The 22,531-nt window shown below is 29.9% G+C and overlaps 3 protein-coding genes across 3 annotated transcripts; all 3 read left to right on the top strand.

Annotated features, from left to right (window-relative positions):
- Window positions 1-241: 241 nt before the first annotated feature.
- Window positions 242-6,485, top strand: LOC131854733 (protein yellow-like). The gene is made up of 4 exons (XM_059205871.1): window positions 242-271; window positions 2,146-2,388; window positions 4,798-4,986; window positions 5,219-6,485. The coding sequence occupies exons 2-4, from the start codon at window positions 2,163-2,165 to the stop codon at window positions 6,322-6,324; spliced, it is 1,521 nt and encodes a 506-aa protein (XP_059061854.1). The 5' UTR covers window positions 242-271; window positions 2,146-2,162; the 3' UTR covers window positions 6,325-6,485.
- Window positions 6,486-9,974: 3,489 nt separating this feature from the next.
- LOC131854843 (proton-coupled amino acid transporter-like protein CG1139) lies at window positions 9,975-16,126 on the top strand. The gene is made up of 8 exons (XM_059206013.1): window positions 9,975-10,051; window positions 10,709-10,859; window positions 11,392-11,513; window positions 11,950-12,034; window positions 12,477-12,721; window positions 14,556-14,768; window positions 15,256-15,425; window positions 15,876-16,126. Exons 1-8 carry the CDS (start codon window positions 9,975-9,977, stop codon window positions 16,124-16,126), a joined length of 1,314 nt encoding a protein of 437 aa, XP_059061996.1.
- A 757-nt stretch (window positions 16,127-16,883) lies between these two features.
- LOC131854835 (proton-coupled amino acid transporter-like protein pathetic) lies at window positions 16,884-21,269 on the top strand. Its single transcript, XM_059206005.1, has 8 exons — window positions 16,884-17,027; window positions 17,826-17,976; window positions 18,390-18,511; window positions 18,667-18,751; window positions 18,837-19,081; window positions 19,405-19,617; window positions 20,329-20,498; window positions 20,877-21,269. Exons 1-8 carry the CDS (start codon window positions 16,951-16,953, stop codon window positions 21,134-21,136), a joined length of 1,323 nt encoding a protein of 440 aa, XP_059061988.1. The 5' UTR covers window positions 16,884-16,950; the 3' UTR covers window positions 21,137-21,269.
- The last annotated feature ends 1,262 nt before the right edge of the window (window positions 21,270-22,531 follow it).

Here is a 22,531-nt window from a genome sequence, read left to right as displayed (position 1 = left end):
AATTGATCTTTTAAGTTACATTATCAACGAGTAACATAAGTGTACTATATTTTCAAAGAAATTTTTAAATATTTTTTCCACACGTGCGACGCTGGGGCGTAACACTAGCAAACATACAGCGTATGTCAACCCTACTCTTAATCTTGTATTTTATCTCATTATAATATGGGTAGGAGTCAACGAAAGCCAGGTTTTATAAAGCAGGGATGGACTTGCAAATTTTAGTGTAATTCGCACCGCTCAACGGACTGTTCTAGCGGATACGTTTGAAGTAGGTGAACACATTATAATTTGACCAGTTGCAAACAAATTCAGTGTTCTATGAATTTGTGATTTCCTAATATGTGTAATAAAAGCACGCGTGTGATCTTTTATTAAATATATATTTTTTTCAATTATCAATATCCATTTTTAAACTACTGTTAAGTGAAATAATACAGTTTTTAATAAGATATGAATTTAAAATATTAACTTAAAAATCCTCCATTAATATTGGAGTATGTATGTTCTGTGAGGTTAATGGTTAACGGCTATTTACTGTGTTTATATAATGAGTTATCCTTAGTATAGCAAAATTTCATTTATTCCAATGGCCACAATCAGGCGGCCCGTATAAACCCTCGAAGTACAAACGAGTTATCGTTTTTTTCTAAAATAATAAATTAATTCTTATATTTAATGTATTGAATAAATTTAAATATTTAAGAAAAAAAGAAATACGTATTGATACTGAATAGTATTTATTAATTACGAAATTACATACATAATTGTATGTAATTTCGTAATTCATAAATATTAAATTATTATGTGGAAAGTATCACTAGTCTTTAATTAATTTTAGGTAATAAATTTTAAACATTAACTTTTAATATTTAAAACTATTGGTGTATCTGCATTTTTATGGAAAATACATACACAGACTAGAAAAACATAATGAAAATTTTTGTCGCTACGAATACGTGCGGTGAATGAACTTACCGGTCAATGGGGCCAAAAACATTATACCTGCATTAGACTATGCATTTCAGGTTTTTTTGTTACAAAGGAAATAGTTTTCTCACACGCATGTAACTAAATAAGTAATTTAAACTTTTTCTCATCTGTACATATTACTACATGCATATGAATATAAATAAGGAACATACACCAAAAAACCACTTTTTGAAATTTTTGTCTGTCTGTCTGTCGGTCTGTTTGTTCCGGCTAATCTCTGAAATGGTTGGACCGATTTTAACTGGACTTTTTTTGGCAGGTAGCTGATGTAATAAGGAGTAACTTAGGTTACTTTTATTTTAGAAAAATTTCACGCGGACGTAGGCGCGGAAACAGCTGGTATTAAATAATAAAATACGACTTTTTTATTATTTATTACGTGCAAAAGTTGATAGATTGAAGATATTTGAACTGTTCATTTTCTTCAAATAATGATAATTTAGTTTGCAATTAACTAACTCAAAGGCTAATTAAAAATTTATTTTGGTACACTATGTTAAAAAATACATACAAGACGTTATAATAATATTTGATTAGACCTGCCATCATACATTCATTATCTATCATTCACCGGTGAACATACAAGTAGGTATGTGTCCTTTATAAAACCCCTTAAATGAGGTACAGGTCTGATACAGATAATATCTACCAACACCCTGCAGGTTATATGAGTATATCTGTATTTACCTAAACGGGGTTTTTACTCGAGATTTTTCAGCATCAGCCATCTCTTGCAATGAGCCAGTTCACTCAGTTATATATATGTATATATATATTATATATAACTGAGTGAACTGGCTCATTGCATTCACACACTTACAATTTACAACAATTCACATACAATTTACTGAACAGATATAAACAACATAATAAAAAATTATTTACGTGAAAATTATTAGGTATATGAAATATATGTATTCAAAGTTTTATAAATAATAGATGATATAATAAATATAAAAAATTCTATTTGTAGAATAATAATTTATCTAAACGTTAGACTAGTATGACCTGATAGGCTCCAAGAGGTCTATGTCTGTACAAAAATCTATATCGTCTCTTGCATTCACTTCCCGAAAGTTACTAAAACCGATCAATACTTTCACATGATATCTTTATGAAACTAGGAGTATTAAAATAATATTTCATCCGTAGGTTACATGTAGGTCAAAATGGCAACACGAGTGCTAATTTTTGGTTGCTTTGTGGCCTTCGCATCAGCTACTGTAAAACTCCAAGAGATATTTTCCTGGAGGGTTTTGGACTGGAACTACCCTGATTCCTATTCACGACAAAATGCCCTTGCCTCTGGAGCTTTGACTCCGGAAAATGCTCTGCCAGTTGGTATTGAAAGATGGGGAAATAAATTATTTGTCAGTGTTCCTAGATGGCGATCAGGTATGTATTTTTTTATTAGTATGTTTGGAGTATCGTAAATCCTTCGACTTATCATAAGAAATCGCTCTCCTTATTTTAAAGCTCAGGTCTACAGTCTTTAACATTTATTTATTACAATATTACAACTACTTCATTCAAACTAACAAAGTTAAGAATACTTTATTCATTTTTATAAAAAAATTACAGTATCCCTACTGTCCAGTTTGGTTATCCACTTCGGCATAAAGTACAATGATATTGTATTTAATAAAGTATTAATTAACAAACGTATAAAAAACTAAAGCTTGTAACTGTTTATTCATTTAGTAATTATTATTACTACTATTTAATAATAATGTTAGTATATAACACATATTTTACATAATTCTGTAGATAATCCAATTTATTAGATACATTATAATTCAAACCAATCCAGTGCAGACAAATGAGGCAATTATCTATGCATCCTTAACATACTAACAGTGAAATCGTATTTATGTTCATTTAATACATTTATGTTACTAGTGTTGTACTGTTATTGCAACAACGTAACATTATAGAATCACCTCGGTATCAGTCTGTCATTTCTGTCAGGCATTTATCTTAAGAATTGTAGATCCTTATCAACTTCACAACATATTGTATGACAATCGAAATGGATACTTGCTTTTGAAACCAAGTTTTTAAAACTAGTTCAAAGTCATTAACATCTATTAAAAACAGTCAGTTTATTTAATGATATGCAATGTCGCTATTGACGCGATTTATAAATTCTTAAAAAATTCACAAAAATGAAATTAAATAAATTAAAATCAACAATAATGTCTATAAATTCTCCCGATATAATAATAAAACATTCAGCAAAATTACCAAAAATTAAATTAGTTAATTTGTCATTTTAAAACTATTTCAATAAAGGAACTAGAGTAGATTGCACATATATGTATTTATTAACTTTTAATACAGATTTAGATAAATACGTCTCAATTATCTTATCTAAAATTAATAATAATATATCTTAAATTATGATCGTTATCCCAGATATCAGAGTCAGCGAGTGATGTACCTACACAACACTTGATATGATCACTTTTTATTTAATATATGTAAAACCGACGTGCCAGACTGGTTAAGCCTACAATCGTTTCCAGAATTAGATATATTTGATATGGTGTTTCCATCAATACGGTCAAAATACAAAGTAACAAATAGCTTTTTGATGCCGGTCTGATTTGAAGTCATGGGTTTTGGATACAATTTGAGTTGTAAACTATTGAGCCATTAAGTAACTACTTTATATTGCAAAAACTCTCTTGGTCTGTAGTCTCTCATTATCTCTCTCTTGGTGTGTAGCTTTCTATATATCCATATATATAAAATGTATAGTACATTACACGTGCCTATAGGTATTAATTATATCCATGTGATACATCACCATCCTGTTCTAATGATAACATGGACCAGTCATGACCTCAGAGAATATTGAACTCTATATAACCAGTTTGGTAAACGTAATTACTTTACCCCTTTTTTCACAACAAAGTCAAACGACTACATCTATTATATTTATTGAAACGTTTTGTATCCTTTTTTTTCGTGACATTTCTGAAAAACATATAACAAAAAGGCAAATACTTAAAACGGGTTCATTGGAATCTTTGCGTTATACTGTATGAATCATGCCATATTGCCTTGATTCTCCCTTACTTGTCATATTTATCAGGAAAACCTTGTGTCAATTTGCATCTAAATTATCATTTTAATGTTGAAAATAACTAAATAATATAAGAGTTTTCACTGTACCTATTTATCTGTCTTGTGTTAGTTTTAATTACTAGGCTACTTCTATTTTCATTCTGACCATCCAAAAAGTAAGGAAGTATTCAATTCAGTTGCAGATACTTATTTTATATGTGTGTTACGTCAACCTACAGTCAGTTTATTTTTTTTTATTTCATGGTATTTATATTCCTACTGATGTTATAACGTAAGAAAGCATTTTTTTTAAACAATGTGTAGCCATTACTTCATTAATGATCTATCAACTGTGCTGTATAAATATGAATTAGATTTATTATAATGGTCTCAGATCTCAATAACACACGTCCATATCTATTTTGTATATAATATGCCCGTCATACAGTAGCCAATATAAATATTCTTACCGAATGAATAGGTTAATATGTATATTACATAACGACTTATCTTCATAAACAAATATTTAAAAAAAGAAACTCGGAATATTTTTGTTTCCTCGTCTATTTGAAGGTCAATATGTATTTTGAATAATTATACAGGTTGCGATCATTTAATTAAAATGATATGCAAAACTAATCACACACACACAGTGTCACACACACACAGATCCAACAAAACATTAATCATATTTATATATAAAACTGCGTTTATATAATTTAAAATTCCTTACAGGTATTCCAGCTACTTTGAATTATATAAAATTAGACGCACCTTACGATCCATCGCCAAAACTAAACCCCTATCCGAGTTGGAAAGGCAACGAGCTGGGCAACTGTGATACAGGCCTAAATACAGTATACAGAATCAAAGCGGATAGGTGCGGGCGTCTGTGGGTCTTAGATACTGGCACTTATGGTTATGGTAAGCTACATCTTAAGTATATATTGTATAACTTTTTCATTTCACTTCTTATTAAAAGTTAGTGACCAATATTTTTTTATTCAAACATAAAGTATAATTAGTTATAAAAATTGAAGACTTCTATAGTAATAAATACACAAATAGAAATTGCCAAAAGCCTTTAGGAAGGAATTTTCCGGTTTCTTAAATTAACCGTACAAAATAACAAATAACAAATAAAAAAATATTTCAGATAACGCCACAAACCTCTGTCCGTACACTCTCAACGTATATGATCTACACACCGACCAAAGAATTCGAAGATATGTGTTACGCCCCGAAGACATAGTCTCCACAACTTTCATTGCCAATATCGCCGTGGACATTGGATCCAGCTGTGAAGACACATTTGCTTACTTTTCTGATGAGCTAGGTTACGGTTTAATCGTGTACTCTTGGGAAAAGAACAATTCTTGGAGATTCAGTCATAGTTATTTCATGCCTGATCCTCTCACAGGAGATTTCAACATAGCTGGTCTTAATTTCCAGTGGGGAGCCGAGGGCATATTTGGAATTGCACCATCACCAATCAAAAGTGACGGATATAGGACTCTTTACTTTACTCCCCTGTCAAGCCACACAGAATTTTCTGTATCCACTAGTATTTTGCGAAATGAAAGCAAGGTTGAAGATGGTTCATTTAATGATTTCAAAGTAGTAGGTGTACGAGGACCGGACGCACATACAACAGCCAAAGTGATAGACGATTTAGGAATTCAACTTTTCAATTTAATCGACCAAAATGCCATCGGCTGCTGGTATTGGGGTCGGCCATTTAAACCACAAAACATTGCCGTAGTAGATAAAGATGACGTCGGTTTAATATTCCCATCGGACATAAAAATCGATGATAATCGCAATGTTTGGGTGATATCAGACCGTATGCCTGTGTTCTTAGAAGCCGAATTGGATTACAGTGATATAAACTTCAGGATTTACTCAGCTCCTCTTGATAGTCTAGTAAAAGAAACTGTATGTGAACCCCCAGCTCGTGTACAACTGAATCCGCATACTCATATACAGCCACAGTCTGCCATCTACAATACAAACCCAGGATTGACATGGCATATCTCTAATATACAAAATAAACCAAGAATTCCTCAATCTCAACGGGGATTTCTCAGGAATCCGTTAGATGACAATATAATAGCAACAACACCGAGCTATATTGATTTATACTACCCTAAACAAACACCACAGTCTATTGGTTACAATTTACGATCTTCTACAGAGTCTAATAAAGGGCCATGGTGGTCAAGACCTACTTATGACGTTTACGAAGATTCCTATAGAAATTGATTCATCATATCTGAATGTATTTTATATTTCTGATCCTCGCAGTTATCCATAATTAATAGAGATAGAATATCGAACGACGAATTAATACTTGAATTAGTTGTGTGTAATATTTTAGTCTATAATTTTAAATGCCTATAGACACGATACCACAGACTATTTCAATCAAATACATTTACTGTATTTGATTGAATTTCATTTCATTCATAGTGGAATGTGTTTGTTTGTGATTCTTGTAAGTTCGCTATTTTATTTTTTTATATATTGGATACTTAGTATGATATGCATTTTATTGTAACTACTTTTATGTTTACAAGATTATTGGCAATATTGTACCGCGTTGCGGTATAATATTGGCACTTATAATATCTAAAGCTATTGTCTTGTACCAGATGTCTATAAATCTATATGTTTTGTTACTTCCCTCTGTGAGGATGATATACGTACTTTCAAGTGTGTGTGTGAGTGGGTGTGTGAGTCGCTCAGTTCTTGAGGAAGATCTATCCCTTATGTTATAATACATTACGTCATATGTAGGAAATTTACAAACAATAATATATATTAATATAAATAGAAGATGTACTGCTACATTTATATTTACTAGTAAGAATATCTTTTCTTATAAGTATTTAATATGTGAGCATATTGCAAAATATACTTTCATATTAATATTCCAGTAATCGTGGTACATAATTATGCTATATACATATCATTTATAGCATTATATACGTGTACTACAAACTCATATTTTTACCTATAAAATACAATAAATAATAACGTAATATTTTTTGTGTTACATAAACGCTTAAATTTATTGTGTTTATTCATAGATACATATTATCTATATTCATCAAATATTCTTCGTTCTTAGCGTATGATAACATTCTGTTTGATGTATCCTATTAATGTATGTGAAAATATGACGTTATATTTACAAATACAGCGTCATATTTACTTAGTCGTACTTGTTTCAATACTTATTAAATCTAAATTAAACATACAAAAAAAATTGTTTTAGTACTTTTTTAATATTATGTAAGATGACAGGTACCATCATAATTAGAGTATACTCGATTTATCTTAAATGCTATGAAATGATGTATCCACAATTAATATTTGGTGCATTCTTCACATATTGTCATGATCATCTCCTTCTTCCTTTCCTTCCTACCTTATCCCATTTTTTTAGGGTCGACGTAATATGTTTTTCTCATCTATTCATTCCTGTTCATAGTCATTTATAAATAAATATAATATGTAATGTATAATTATATTACTATTACATACTTATTTCACATTACATATTATATTTTTATGACTATGTGAAAGATAATATGGTAAGAAAGGGAGTAAATAACGATACTCCCTTTCTTGCCATATCATCTCTTTTTCGGCCTTTCTCTGCTCTTATATCCATTCACATTTTTGTGTTAACACCTTCCATAAAATTCTTCACATATTATATTTTTTATGGAATTGAAATGGTAACTAGGCTGACAGCCTAGCCGATAACCGTAACCTATAGAATGTCTACATACAACACCACAGAAATCACAACTGGGTTACTGGATTTATTACAAGGCCAAAAACTTTACTCTACTCAAGGCATTAGTGTTTTTATTTGCACGAGTAAAAGATACTGCGGTACCTTGTATATATTATATACTCCTTCACGCACATCAGCCCTCAAACGCACAGCTTAAAAATTATCTTTATTTAGGATTAAACTACAATATAGTCCTTGTGTTTGAGATTAATTCCTCCAAAATAGCTGAAAATGTATTAGGATAAAAATTATATGTAAAATTTAATGTAATCCTAGATTATTTAAAAACACAATTGCATCAGCTAGGGGACTCTGTTTTTATAAACAGGCTGACAGCTGGTCGGATCTGCTAATATTAATATGTATTATATATATGGCAATTTGCACCTTAATTTACTTGTTTATATATTGGGTTCAATAAGTCTTATCTCAATGATACGCTAATTCAACGACTGTATTAACATGCAACACGGTTTCGTAGTCAGTGAGTGTAGGTTGAATTGAAGGTAGTGTTTGTTTCAGAGGAGCGAGCTACTGCGATACTAACAATTAGTGATACGCCATAAATGGCTTTATTTTAAAACATTTGGTAAGTTTCCAAAAGTTATTAATAGACAGATTATGGAAAGATTTCATTACATCTGACATTTTCGAAGATATTTTAATAGAAAATGTTATTATGGGAAGTTCCTCTCTTTAAGATATAAAAATGGATGATAAGAAATTATATTGTAATCTTGTATTTTTCCAATTATTTCAAACGTAATAAAATATTGAGTTTAATGGTAACAATCCAAACAAGAATAAACAACATTGTTCAGAAGACTCAAATTACGTAAAGTTATTGTGCATATTTGTCTACTTTACTTAATGTATTATATATATTTTTTATTCGTTTTCCAATTCACACAGTGCTATCTAGTTCTAAGCTAAGCAGAGCTTATCGTTATTGACACGAGACAACTGATATATATATATATATATATATATTATAAATACATATAAAAAACTCCCAGGCCGATACAAACAATCGTACTCATGAACACAACTGCTTGTACAGAGCGAGGAAATGAACCCGCGACCATCGGTGTGCTAAACCGCTACACCACCGACACTATCAAATATTACCATACAATCATAATTACCATATAATCAGATGAAACCATTACAATACTGAGTGCACTCATTAATTTAGACCGAAACTTCAGCACGTGGCACATACAATATAATGTAAAGTTGTACATGAAAATTGAGGAAAGAAAACATTTTCATGAAGTTATATACAAAATACAAGTACCTATATACAAAATAACATAATTATCTGGATATAATAGAAAAGGAGTTTTAGTGTAGGTATATATATATATATATATATACATATTTTTTAATGAAAATAATATTTGGAATATAGTAAATCATGAAATCTATACAGAATTTACAAATCCTTTAAATACCTAAATATGTCTTACTTATTTTTGTTTTTTTATTAAATAACCTCATGTTTGAAAGTCATAGAAAATAAAAAGGAGCGTATCTAAGCCAAGATTTGCACAAGTTCTAATAACAAACTACACATATATTAGCTGCAAACACAGATTACCATTAAACCTAATATCTTAATCTAATTATTGTTCTTATAGAGTAACTAAATAATCTTGTATAATAACGTGATTTTACAATTAAAGTATAATAAAAGTGTTATGAATACGTCCAAAGATGTTCATGGGTTTGTCAAATTTAATTTTGTTTTTTTCCAAGCAGTGATTAATGATACGTCTATACAAATAGTAAACTATTTGAAGAAACAGCTAATTAATTTATCGTTGATTAATAGACATAATACTCGATATACCCACTTTTAATACTATTTTTTAAAAGTGGGTACTCAATATATCGAGTATTATGTTCATTTTAATGTCAACAATCTATAAAACCTCTGATTGTTCCAACTAGGATTACTCTCGCAATGATATTTTGTACAGAAACCTATATAAACAATTTTTTACTAATCTAAATCTCATTAGTTTAAAATATATGACTCTAATCACAACTATTCATGTGTTCTGATATAAACAGCTCAAAATACGAGGATATTGACGATAATACAATGACAACAGAGAAAAATAATTCTGAAAAGGATGATTATGATCCGTTAGAACATCGCCAAGTTGAGAAGCCCAATTCGTAAGTACATTGTACTATATCTTACTTGTCCACCTAACACTATTATACTGTTGTGTTGTTCGAGTAGGTATCATATAAAAAAATATAACAAAGTAGATTTAAAGCATTTTTACTATATTGGTTACCTTTTATTATCCAATACCAGAAAAAAAAAAGTATGAAGTTGGTTAATATTACAAAGAAAATTAATTACTTTTATTTATCATTTATAATCGGAAATCAGATTGTTTGCGTTATAACTTAGAAAATTAAGTGCAAAAAGTAAATTGATTATATTTTCAAAATCAAAAATATCTAAATAAAAATTGATGTAAATTCATTTCACTGTTTTTAATTCAATTAGTCGGTGAAGCCATGGCTGCCATAAATAAACTATTAATAATAATGAAAAATAATTATAAGAGTGAATACTATATGCAATATAATAATTGTGTTTTGATGAAGATTCACCATACATCGTAATTCTTATCACAGTAAGTAATGATTGAAACTTGAAATACAAACATTAAATTAATATTATCACTTTCTCATCATTCAATTTATTTAGGTGTTTATTTGCTATGCTCTTATTACTGTTATTTATTGTATATCTATATTAATGTATTTGTAAAAAGCTTTATTACCTTCTTTGTAATGTAATAGAAAAGAATGTTTCAGAGACTTAAGAGCTACAGCCAATATAATAAAAGCATCACTCGGATCTGGCCTATTGGCTGGGCCTTTAGCATTTTCCAATGCAGGCTGGGGAGTCGGCATATTCGGAACAATTGTGATAGGGATTATATGCGGACATTGCATCCATATACTGGTTAGTAATATGTTGATGCATATTTAGAAATTTAATTATGTAATATTAAAGAGGAACACGGATTTCATTATCGTATATTTGAAACCTGATGGCAAGTGGTAATCATTCATACACGAACAGCACCACGGACATCAGGTGATTATTTGATTCCTGTGATGCCATTCATGTGTTGCCATTCCGCACTAAGATGTCACGTCTCTCCTCTAATTACACTGCCTAATCTCACATTTGATTCGAAATATTACCTAAAAAGTAGGTTGTTTGCGTATGAAATAGGTAAATAGTTGAGACTAAGGTACCCCTTTCCCCAATACAGACAAATATTTACGAAGTCCATCTGATCTCAAAATAATAAAATACTAAGACAATAAAATAATCATTATTGGAAAATACAGATATACGCGAATAATATATGCCAGTATTCTCTGTAATTATTTAATAAAAATAGATCTTGTTCTCCAGATCACATAAACATAATTTACGAAATTATATTGTCAATGTGTTAATACTAAATCTAAATATTAAACTTCAGGTGAAGACATCACGTGAATGTTGCAAAGTGGAAAAAATACCATCGTTAGGTTATGCTGAAACATGTAAAACTGTGTTTAAAAATGGGCCTAAAGCACTTAGACGATATTCTAAAGCTGCCAGGTAAGATATTATTTATAACTTTGTATATATCTAAATAGTATAATATTTTATGACCACTAAAATTAGGATCATCAATGTATATATACATACATACACATACACATACACTTAATTTTAAATCTTAAAAAAACTATGTAGCATTCAATATTATTTCGTTGTTTTTTCGATCAAGTTTTGAACTGGCATAGCTCTAGTAAGAATAAATTTATTTAAATTCACTGTGTAAATTCTTTTTTTTTATAAGCAACTCAAATTTATCTCTTTCTGTCGTCTCATTTAACTCCTGTTGTCTTAGCGCATATAGGTCAATAATTGTAAGTATAATGCTAAAACAGAGCACGCAGAAAATAAACTAGGCTCTCAGTTTTAAGCTAAAATATAAATTTTAGTTAAATATTTTTAATCTGATTTGTTTATTATTTGATTTTCTTTTTAGTATTTTCGCTGAATTCTCCTTATTATCCACGTACGTCGGTGTATGCTGTATATATACTGTTCTTATATCAGATTCAATCAAGCAGGTATGTCTCCTTATTATTTAAAATAAATAATAAAATTATATTAATAACTATAGTAATCGTCAAAATAAGTAATTATTCTGAAGGAACTTTTAAAGTAATAATACAATTGTATACAATTATTATTTTGCAACTTTTTTATATTTTAGTAAAAATAGATTATTTGTACTTAGATGAAATTTATTCAAAATTTATATATAAATTGTACAGTTTTCTGATAGATTAAGGGTTATCTAAGTGTATTAAGTTAAATTGAATGTACTGTCGAAAATATTATTTCATACTTTAGTCAAATCTAAATTGAACAGATGTTGATATGCGCTTACTCATTGTGAAACTCAGTTTTATTAAATATATCCTATATGCATATATCATATTACACCTTTTGTATAGTATTTTAATAAAATTTAAATGTATTGTTAATGTTTACAATTTATTATTTCAGCTGGTGGATCGCTACGTTCCGTCTGTAATATTACCAGTGGAATATTACTGTTTAATTATATTGATACCTCTATGTTTACTATGTCAGATAAAATATTTGAAATTTCTGGCCATATTTTCACTTTTAGCAAACATTTTACTCGTAGCAACCTATGGTATATGTCTGTATTATATTTTTGGAGATGAAATATCCTTTTCTGATAAGAAAGTAGCAGGCAATCCAGCACGATACCCTGCATTTATTTCGTAAGTATTAAATTAAATTTAGGAAGTAAGTAATCACCAAAATCATATGGAAATACAACGTAGGAGGTGTCACAAATTCTTTTTTAAAGTTTTTGGAAATGTTATTCTGTGAGTTCGATTTGTCATTTTATTGTTTTTTTTCTTCATTATTAAGATACTTTTTGTCGATACTAAGTATACTTATCATCCTAGTTGTCAATTCTAAAGTTATTGTATACAACATAAAACTGGAATTACCTACCTGTATATCGCACTAGCTATTTCCAGCGACTTGTCCGCTTATTTAGATAAAGGATAACCTATGTCTGTCCTTATGATCGTCCTCTTTCTGCTAAGCATTAAGATATGTTGATAATCTATATCCGTTTTATGACGTAATTACCTTTATGTGAAACATTAAAATCCTTCAGCCCTTTAGTCGTGAAATAACAAACAGATAGACATACTTGTTATATAGTATGTATTGTCTGACGAAAAAGCGATTACACCATTTTATTAAACCCGTTAAATGGACATGTCTCAGTGTAATAGAGTACAACCAGACTAGATTGTCTAGATCACAGCACTTTGAGACGTGATCCAATTTTTAAGTTCTCTTTTTAGTAATATAAAGTAAAACCCACGTTCAAAGTTGTCATATTATTAAGGAAATACCATGATATCTTGACAACAACTATGAAAATAGTGAAATGCAAATTATAATTTACAATAGTGTCACAATTTATTATTTAACATTATAATTAGTATCCAAACGACGAAAAGTTCTCTTGACAGAATTATAGATAAACTTGTAAACAAAATACTATCAAAGTACTAATATTTATTTATTTACTATATACACGTATTCATCTACATTCCATTTTATTCATACGCCTATCAGTTTATTTATTACATTTTCAACACTAAACGCCTGAACTGATCTTATTAAATATTGTCCTGAGGATATATTGTATCACTAGAATGAACATAGGCTATTATTTGTCTCGTAAAAATCAGACAAAGACGCGAGTAACAGCTAGTTTTGCATTAATCCAGCCGTAACCAATTGTACAGAATTAATGTAAAAAATAAGTTGTTGATAGCTAAAATTAATGTTATTTATAATAGAATTTTAATTAATTGTGTAATTTATTTTTCTTTGTCAGTAGGTCTATTAGATAGTAAAACGGAACACGAGAACTAAGATTCACTAATTGTGACCTCGATAATAGTCGAATTAGACGATCTAATTCGACTATTATCGACATACATATTTAAATGGCATATAAAAAAAGGTCGCGATATAATTTCTACATAGAATTCGAAATCAAATTTTTGGGTATTGTAATTTGTGTTAATTCTAACACATTTTAATAAAATACAGGTCCGAACGGGTAAATTTCATTAATAGAACCATATATTATATTTTCTGTACTACTAACTACCCGCGATCACCTAATTTTTTGATAACTGACAGCGGTTTTGTTGTGTAAATGTGATAAACAGACAGACCCACTTTAGTATTAGAATAGATGAATTAATGTGGATTGGATGGATGAATTTAATAATAAATATCAACGACGAAAAGACCTAGTAAAATCTCTGTTTTATCTATTTCTGCCGCTAAATAGCTTGAGCACGCAGAACACGCAGCAGCTTACTTTGCAGCTAACAAAACAAGCTGCTGCGTGTTCAGGTTTAAAGAATAAGGTATGGCACTTAAATTATAAGGTACTTAGGGAGGCATGACACCTTAGTTCTCCTAAATTGCAACGCATGCTACTAGCTACGATGTTATAAAGTAACTACTCTTTATTAGCTTAATAAAAGTTAATAATATTTATTTTCATTTCAGTACAGTTATCTTTGCCATGGAAGGTATTGGTGTAGTGATGCCAGTAGAAAATAATATGAAAAAACCGAGACACTTCCTCGGTTTCCCAAGCGTCCTTGTGGTGGCAATGTCCATAATTGTATTCCTTTACGGCACACTGGGTATGTTCGGATACTTTAGATATGGAGATGTATTAAGAGGGTCCATCACTTTGAACTTGCCGATTGAAGAATGGTTAGTACATAAATCGAAATATCTATCTAAGGTGTTTATCCAATTTCTAAACAGTTTTAGAATTCTTTAAATTAATTGCTTTAAGAGGTTCCACAATCGCTGTCAATCACATAAATAATTTGGTTTGGATTGGCTTGAAAACCTCCAGTTATATTGTAAACCAACCAAAGAGTGTCTCAAGGTATCCAGAACATGTAGATAAGGGTTAATTGAGAAAATTTTGTTTCCTAACAGATCGACCATCGAACCCAGTTTCTTAAATGCACACGTCACGGAGGTCCCATTAAAATTATAAAAATGTATATATACTTTTTCAAAACTCTTCATCCTATTCATAAAAATTAAAACATACTGCATATCTTTTAACTATTGTATGAATATACAAATTGGCTTGTTCGAAGATACATAGGGCAAAACAGTTAATGGCTAAAGAAATATTATTTTACTGATTTCGTGTATATGAATATCTTTTTAAATTTTATTTCAGGCCAGCAGTATGTGCAAAAATATTTATAGCGCTATCTATTTTCTTCACTTATCCACTACAATTCTTTGTAGTTATCGATATATTCACGAAGTACACTGAGCCTCATATAAAAGAAAAATATCAATTTACCACTCAAATTGTTGCAAGAACAGTGGGCGTATGTTGTTGTGGTAAGAACAAGACAAACTTCTTTCAATATTTACTAATAACTATATCATTCTAAATATTACCCGCAAGCTCATCTGATTTTTTTAAATGAATGACAAGCCATATTCGTCCTCATGATACAGTCTATATTTAGTTTTAATTACGTTTAATCGTAAAAGATAGCAAATAGACATTTTTGTATTTGTAATATTGATACAGATTATTTAATTTTACAACTACTAAATAATTTTAATAACTATTTAGCAATAAGTAATACAGAACCAATTTCATATTTGGTTTTTCTCCTCTTATACTTTGTGGTGATCTTTGTTCCCATAATAGCCTATCAAGACATTAAGAAAGAAGTAGTTACAATAATTATGTTCTTTCTTCTTCCTCTGATGTTATATTAGGACTATACGGTGAGTATCTAATTCAATTTGATAATTAAATTAATTTTAACGAATTTCCAGTGGCTATCGGCATCGCTCTACCACTATTAGAACAAATCATTAACATCGTCGGAGCCTTCTTTTACTCCACACTGGGGCTTATCATCCCCGGTATCATAGAGACGGTGTTCCGTTGGAACAATCTCGGAAGACTCAAATGGATTTTATGGAAAAATCTACTAATCGTCTTATTCGGTCTTCTCTGCTTAATATCTGGTTGTACCGTTACCATTATGGATATAATACAAATTCTTCATAGTAAAACAGTATAATATTAACAAAATTTATTTATAATTTTAACTAGTTGAATGGCATGACACTCCTAGCAATTTGCAACAAATAAACAAACAGTATTTTACTACATTTAAATATAAAATTTCTTATAAAATCACCTAATACTTTAAGAAGCTAACTGTACACCAAAAAACTATAACCTATTTAGATTAATTCCAATTAGAATTTATTATTGCATAAACTAGAATATAATTATTTATTATGTAAATTATTTTATTATTTTCTTATTACTAATTAATATGGAGGTTTTATTATTATTGTAATTTCTAGTGAATTAGAGGAAATGAGCTAATCTCTAAGTAAAAGGCTAACTTTAAACGGCTATTAACAAAGATTAGATTAGATTGTTATACGACAATATTAATAATAAAGTTTCCTTGTAATTTTATATGTCATATTATAGAACTGTAAAAAGCAACCATGTAATTTGTACAAATTATTTGTCATAGGATCACGCATTTTCTCAGTGATTAGTAAACAAATTTAAATAGTTCGTATTATCACAGAATAAGGACATGATCATATAAAAATAAATATACATGTACGTACATCAAAGTTTCTTACATTTTATCTAATTATTGTTATCTTGATAATTGTGTTAATAAGTTATTAAACAAATGATAACCAGAATGTTACAATAAAATAATTAAGCCCAGATGAGTGTTTTGTTTAGTACATGTTATACTACTTTTCGACATTCATATATGTTTTTTACCTATAATTTCAAAGCTATAAATTTAATACATTTATTCAAGAACCTTAAATACTAGAAGCATTTAATGTATTTTTCAGTTGTAGTAATATGGGAACAAATGATAATAATACAGAAGGAAAGGAGTATAATCCGTTTGAACACCGAGTAATTGCCAAACCTAATTCGTAAGTAAATTTATTGTATATTTCAATTACTAAATTACTATTACTTGTTATCGATATATCTACCTAATTTTAACAACATATATACGTATATATATATACTTTATATGGATTCATAAAACGTTTTGAAAGGATACATAATAATTTTACTGAAATAGTAAATAAGTTGATGAACCATCGAATATGAAATGGTAACTGTGGTACCTCTCTTGAATTGCCATTTCAGTTTATCAGAATGTGATGCTTCGGTAACCAGTAATTTAATTTTATACAAAGTGTACTATTGTGTAAAGTTTATCACCAATGACTAAACTGAGTTTTTTTCGAATCGAATTGAAAATTTCATTTTCTCATCTATACTGAATTCTCAATAACCTATATTTGTAAATTTTTTCTGTAACTTTACCCATACCATATCTGTGCCCATACTAATAAATATAAAAGTGAAAGTCTTGCATATTATTAAAAAGAAATGTAAATAAACAAGCCACTTCCGTATAGGCCGGTACTGGTAGAATAAATATAAAAAAATACCACCTTTTATGTTCATTGTATTGCAAATATTTGTAGAAGTGAAATTGATTATTAAGTTGACATAGTGAACTTGGTGACAACCATAACTATGTAATAAATAAACCAATATTACAACTAATTTTGTAAATATTTATTATGCAAAAGCGCCTACAAATTAAATGTGGCAACATTTAAATACTGTTCGTGATTAGAGATCAACCAACTAACAGTTACTATTCTTAAAGGCAGAGACACAGTATTTGTGAACATTTCTATTTAAATTTACAGTGATGTCAGATCTTTAGCAAATCTAGTAAAGGCTTCTCTGGGCTCTGGTTTGCTTGCAGTGCCATTAGCCTTTTCTAACTCTGGATGGGGTGTTGGCATCATAGGCACGGCTATCATAGCATTCGTTTGTGCTCACTGTGCTCATATATTTGTAAGTATTAACTAAAATTATTATCTTAAAGATCTAAGATAATATTTAAAAAATTGCTTAAAGTATAATTTAATTTATCACAATTCTAAGACGTGTTTACTTGCACACTACTGTATGTTTTACGAGTAAAAAAGAAAATAATAATAATAATAACGCTTCGTCAAAAATGTTGTACAATGTCAATTATTGCACGAGGTGCATGCCCTAGATGCATTAGCCTCCACTGTAGTCCGATCTCCCAGTTTATGGTACAACCAGTACTAATTGACGTCAATAGTAATTTGATGACGGAACAAACTAAAGCAGCAAAATTATTTGTATTTATGTTAGTATTATGAAGTGGAAAGTCTGATGTCTATTTAACTATACTTTATCACAGGTATTAATAAAATTATTTTACTATGTCGTAACAGGTTGAAGTATCACAAGAATGTTGTCGGCTAGAAAAAACGCCTTTGCTCGGGTACGCAGACACATGCCGAGCTGCGTTTATGGCTGGTCCAAAAGCTGTCAGGCGCTTCGCTAGATTTTTTAGGTATTCATAAAATTTTAAAACAAATCACAGACTATGGCATGTTTTTTTATTAAAAGCACGGATATTACACCAGATAACATACATAAATAGCTGTGTCGAAATATTTACCTGTTACTGAAGCATAACAAATAATAATCTTAGTCATTTTTTGTCAGCATATTTGCAGAATGTTCTATTTTATGCACATACATAGGAGTATGTTGCATATTTACCGTACTCATAGCAGATTCAATCAAACAGGTAAATCATAGAACTCTATTATACTATATTAATAAAAAGAAAAACGACCGTATTACGAGCAATAAATTATTGTTTTCGTTTTCAGCTCTTTGACACGTACTACCCAGTATTTATATTATCAATAGAATATTACTGTCTCATTTTATTAATACCGCTATGTTTAATGGTACAAATAAGGCATCTCAAGTTCCTAGCCCCTATCTCATTTATAGCCAATGTTCTGCTCGTGGGTACATTTGCGATATGTCTATATTACATCTTCAAAGATGGACTATCGTTTTCTGATCGAAAATTTGCCGGTGAACCTTCGAGATTACCAGCATTCTTATCGTAAGTACATAGAAAATCTTTTTTTTAACTACTGTCTTTATCAAAGGTACATTAAAGTAAATTGCAAAATAACATTCATAAATATTTGTGTATTTTCTATATATATTATGCATGCATTAAAAAGTGTATTTAAGTGCTTCTATCAGTTTGTCTCATAGAAATTACACATGCTCTACTTATTTTAAGGACTAGATGGCACAGTCCGATTTGTCGAAAATTGTTATTTTTATAATTATTATAATAATAATAAATAATATCAAGAAACTGATGCTATAAAATAATACTAACAGAATCATTATTTTTTTGTAATTCCACATTTTCAGTACAATAATTTTTGCAATGGAAGGTATAGGCGTTGTTATGCCAGTGGCAAATGCTATGAAAAATCCACAAAGATTCCTTGGGTGTCCTGGTGTGTTGTCCATTGCTATGCTACTTGTAGCGCTATTATACGGCGTCCTAGGACTATTTGGTTATTTCAAATATGGTGATGTACTGAGAGGTTCGATTACTTTGAACTTGCCCTTGGATGACTGGTGAGTGGATTCATTCATATATCGACACTTAGGTACCTACAAGTTTGTTACCTATAATTTTCAGAGCGTCATGTAGAGTCATAAGAGTAGAGATAAATTTGAAATATCTAATACGTAATAACGTTACGTGCGGTTTCTCTACCTAAAAAGATAAAAACACAATTTCAGTGATTAGAAAAAAATATTATATGAAAAATAGGATTAAGTCAAAGCCTGTCAAGGTTCAACCACCAAAATCAGCAGCATACCCCACTTATATTCTATACTGTTTTGTAATTACTGACTGAATGTCAAATGTTTGTTTTTTAACAAATTATAATGGAGTGGTGCACTCGCCCTTGCTATTGGTATACGCAGTACTTTGAGACTTGTTAGAGCAAGTGGCGAATGAAATAAAGAGCTTGAAGTGAAGTCATTATAGTACAATACTGGTAAATATAGTACATTGTGGAGAATTCCCAAGGAATTGACCACGATGGTTTCCAGGGGAGACCGCGTGGAGATCAACCTGAGATTAATATTAATCTCCTCTTCTTTATCAAATTTATGTCACTATCCTATTATGATATATTAGCAGAGAATGTTTCCGGCGATACTCATAACTACTGCTGAAAGTACTCTTAACGAAAGTCATAATCTTTATTTAGTATGTCCATTATATACGTTTTTCATTTGAATTAATTCTCTATATCTGTATTATATTTATTTCAGGCCAGCAATTTGTGCTAAATGTTTTATAGCCTTATCTATCTTCTTTACATATCCACTGCACTTTTTCTGCGTAATTGATGTTATAACGAGACATACAGAATCACGCATTAAGGAAAATTATAGATCCATTGCACAAGTATTGATAAGGATAACTGTCGTTTTATTCTGTGGTAAGATAATGTTTACAATAAAAATGAAGTTATTTAAAATGTCGTTTAACATACTAATTTGTATTTTACATATTAATTTAGCTTTTTTTATACTGTGATGGTGGCAAACAAGCATATGCCCCAACTGATGGTAAATGGTTACCGTAGCGCCTGAAGCACCGAGGGCGGCACATGCGCGTTGTAGACTTTTAAGAAACCTAAATATACCCTTCCTGAACAACCCCATGCTGTAGTCTAGTGACAAAACCACTGCAGGTAGTTCATTCTACAATCTAAGTGTACACGATCATCGGTGAAGCAAACCGCTAGACCACTGAGGTCGTCGAAGTATTAATGTAATTAAGTAAAGTATTAATTAAATTATTATTATAATTTTAGGTGGTATAGGAGTCGCGCTACCAATGTTGGAACAAATCATCAATTTAGTTGGCTCACTCTTCTACTCGATCCTTGGGGTTATCATACCTGGAATAATCGAAACCGTACTTCGTTGGGGAAAGCTGGGACGTTTCAACTGGATCTTATGGAAGAATATCTTGATAGTTTTATTCGGAGTATGTTCTATGGTTTCTGGTTGTGCAGTCACTATTGCGGATATTATTAGCATTGCAAGTAGAAAACTGAGTAGTCACTATTAATTCAATTGTTAATGTATGGTATAAAAACACCATAAATACTCTACTGTTCCATAAGAAAGAAGATATACAGTTTCGTGAGGTTACATTCTCTCTCAATACCTTTTTAGCAGTCATATTTTAATATTAAATTATATTTATTATTATAGTTTGTATAAGTCAAGACTAAACTGTAGTATAAGATTTATTGGAGAACGCAATTTGTTTTTTTTCTTGTGTTTATTTTTATAAACGGGAGATCGCCTTGAGTGTACTGCCCCGACTTACACGGCTTGAGTTTAATTTCAAATCTGACTGACATGACACTAAAAAAATTCCATATTGTATTTCAGATGATGTAAACATTAATAATATACCAAACCAATTCGACTAAATCTTGTCTAGTTGGTGTGGAATATACTATCTAAAAAAATTTCAGAAAAATATTATCTTTTCACTTCTGTGACCGTGACCGACACACACCTTTCTGTGTCATGCTTTTTAGGTTGACTGGAAGAGATATCTATAGAGATAAGTCCTCCAATGCAAATAAAATTTCTAATATGTACCTATTTAATTTTTTTTATCTAAGAGTGAAATAAAAAATGCATAAAGATTTTTTTATATCACTCAAATGCCATTTATCACTCAAGTTGTTAAAAGAAGATAATTATCACTTTACTGAAGAATTTTAAACAGTTAATAAATATACCTGTATATACATCTATAAAACAATTTTTTAAACGATGTGATAAAATAAGAAGTTATCTGTCACGTAGCCGATAAAAATCTTTATCTGAAAATACTAAACGTCAACGATGAATTTTTTAAGGGACAAGTGCAAAAATCTTTATGCGCATATAATCTGTCAATCTTAATATACATGACACTCATATAATTTTGTTTGATACACGTGTGTCCCAGTCATATCCAATATTGATTAAATTGTAAAATCACACTCAAGAAGATAATAGCAGAAAATGCTAGTCAGAGGCATTATCAACTATCGATGTTATGGGTAAAGCACTTGCCCAAATGCCCACATTTCACTCGGTATAATTGAATACGTGGCAGGAACGCCAGGTATTCGCTTTTATTCTAACCCTCTACCGCCGTTTCGAATAAATTTTTGGTTTCATATCCGTATTTGCTTCACTGAAAAGTCAGTCATAAATATAAAATGGTATACAATTCTTATGTATATTTTGAAAGATATTTTAATATTGATATTATTCTCAATAATATTTCAAAAATCTAAATTGAGTTCGTTTTAAGAATTAATAATTTAACTTAAGAATTTTTATATTAGTATACAAAAAACCCTTTGTCATCTCATTTCTGAGAATCATGACTACTTACATGACAGTTGTCATTTCATACAAAAGGTATTTAGATAACATCTTTTGCATAATATTCTTA

The sequence above is a fragment of the Achroia grisella genome, unplaced genomic scaffold (assembly GCF_030625045.1).
Source record: "Achroia grisella isolate CSIRO2021 unplaced genomic scaffold, CSIRO_AGI_Agris_v1 utg1245, whole genome shotgun sequence".
NCBI lineage: Eukaryota > Metazoa > Arthropoda > Insecta > Lepidoptera > Pyralidae > Achroia > Achroia grisella.
Note: the sequence above shows the minus strand (reverse complement) of the source record. Positions and strands in the feature narration are given on the sequence as shown.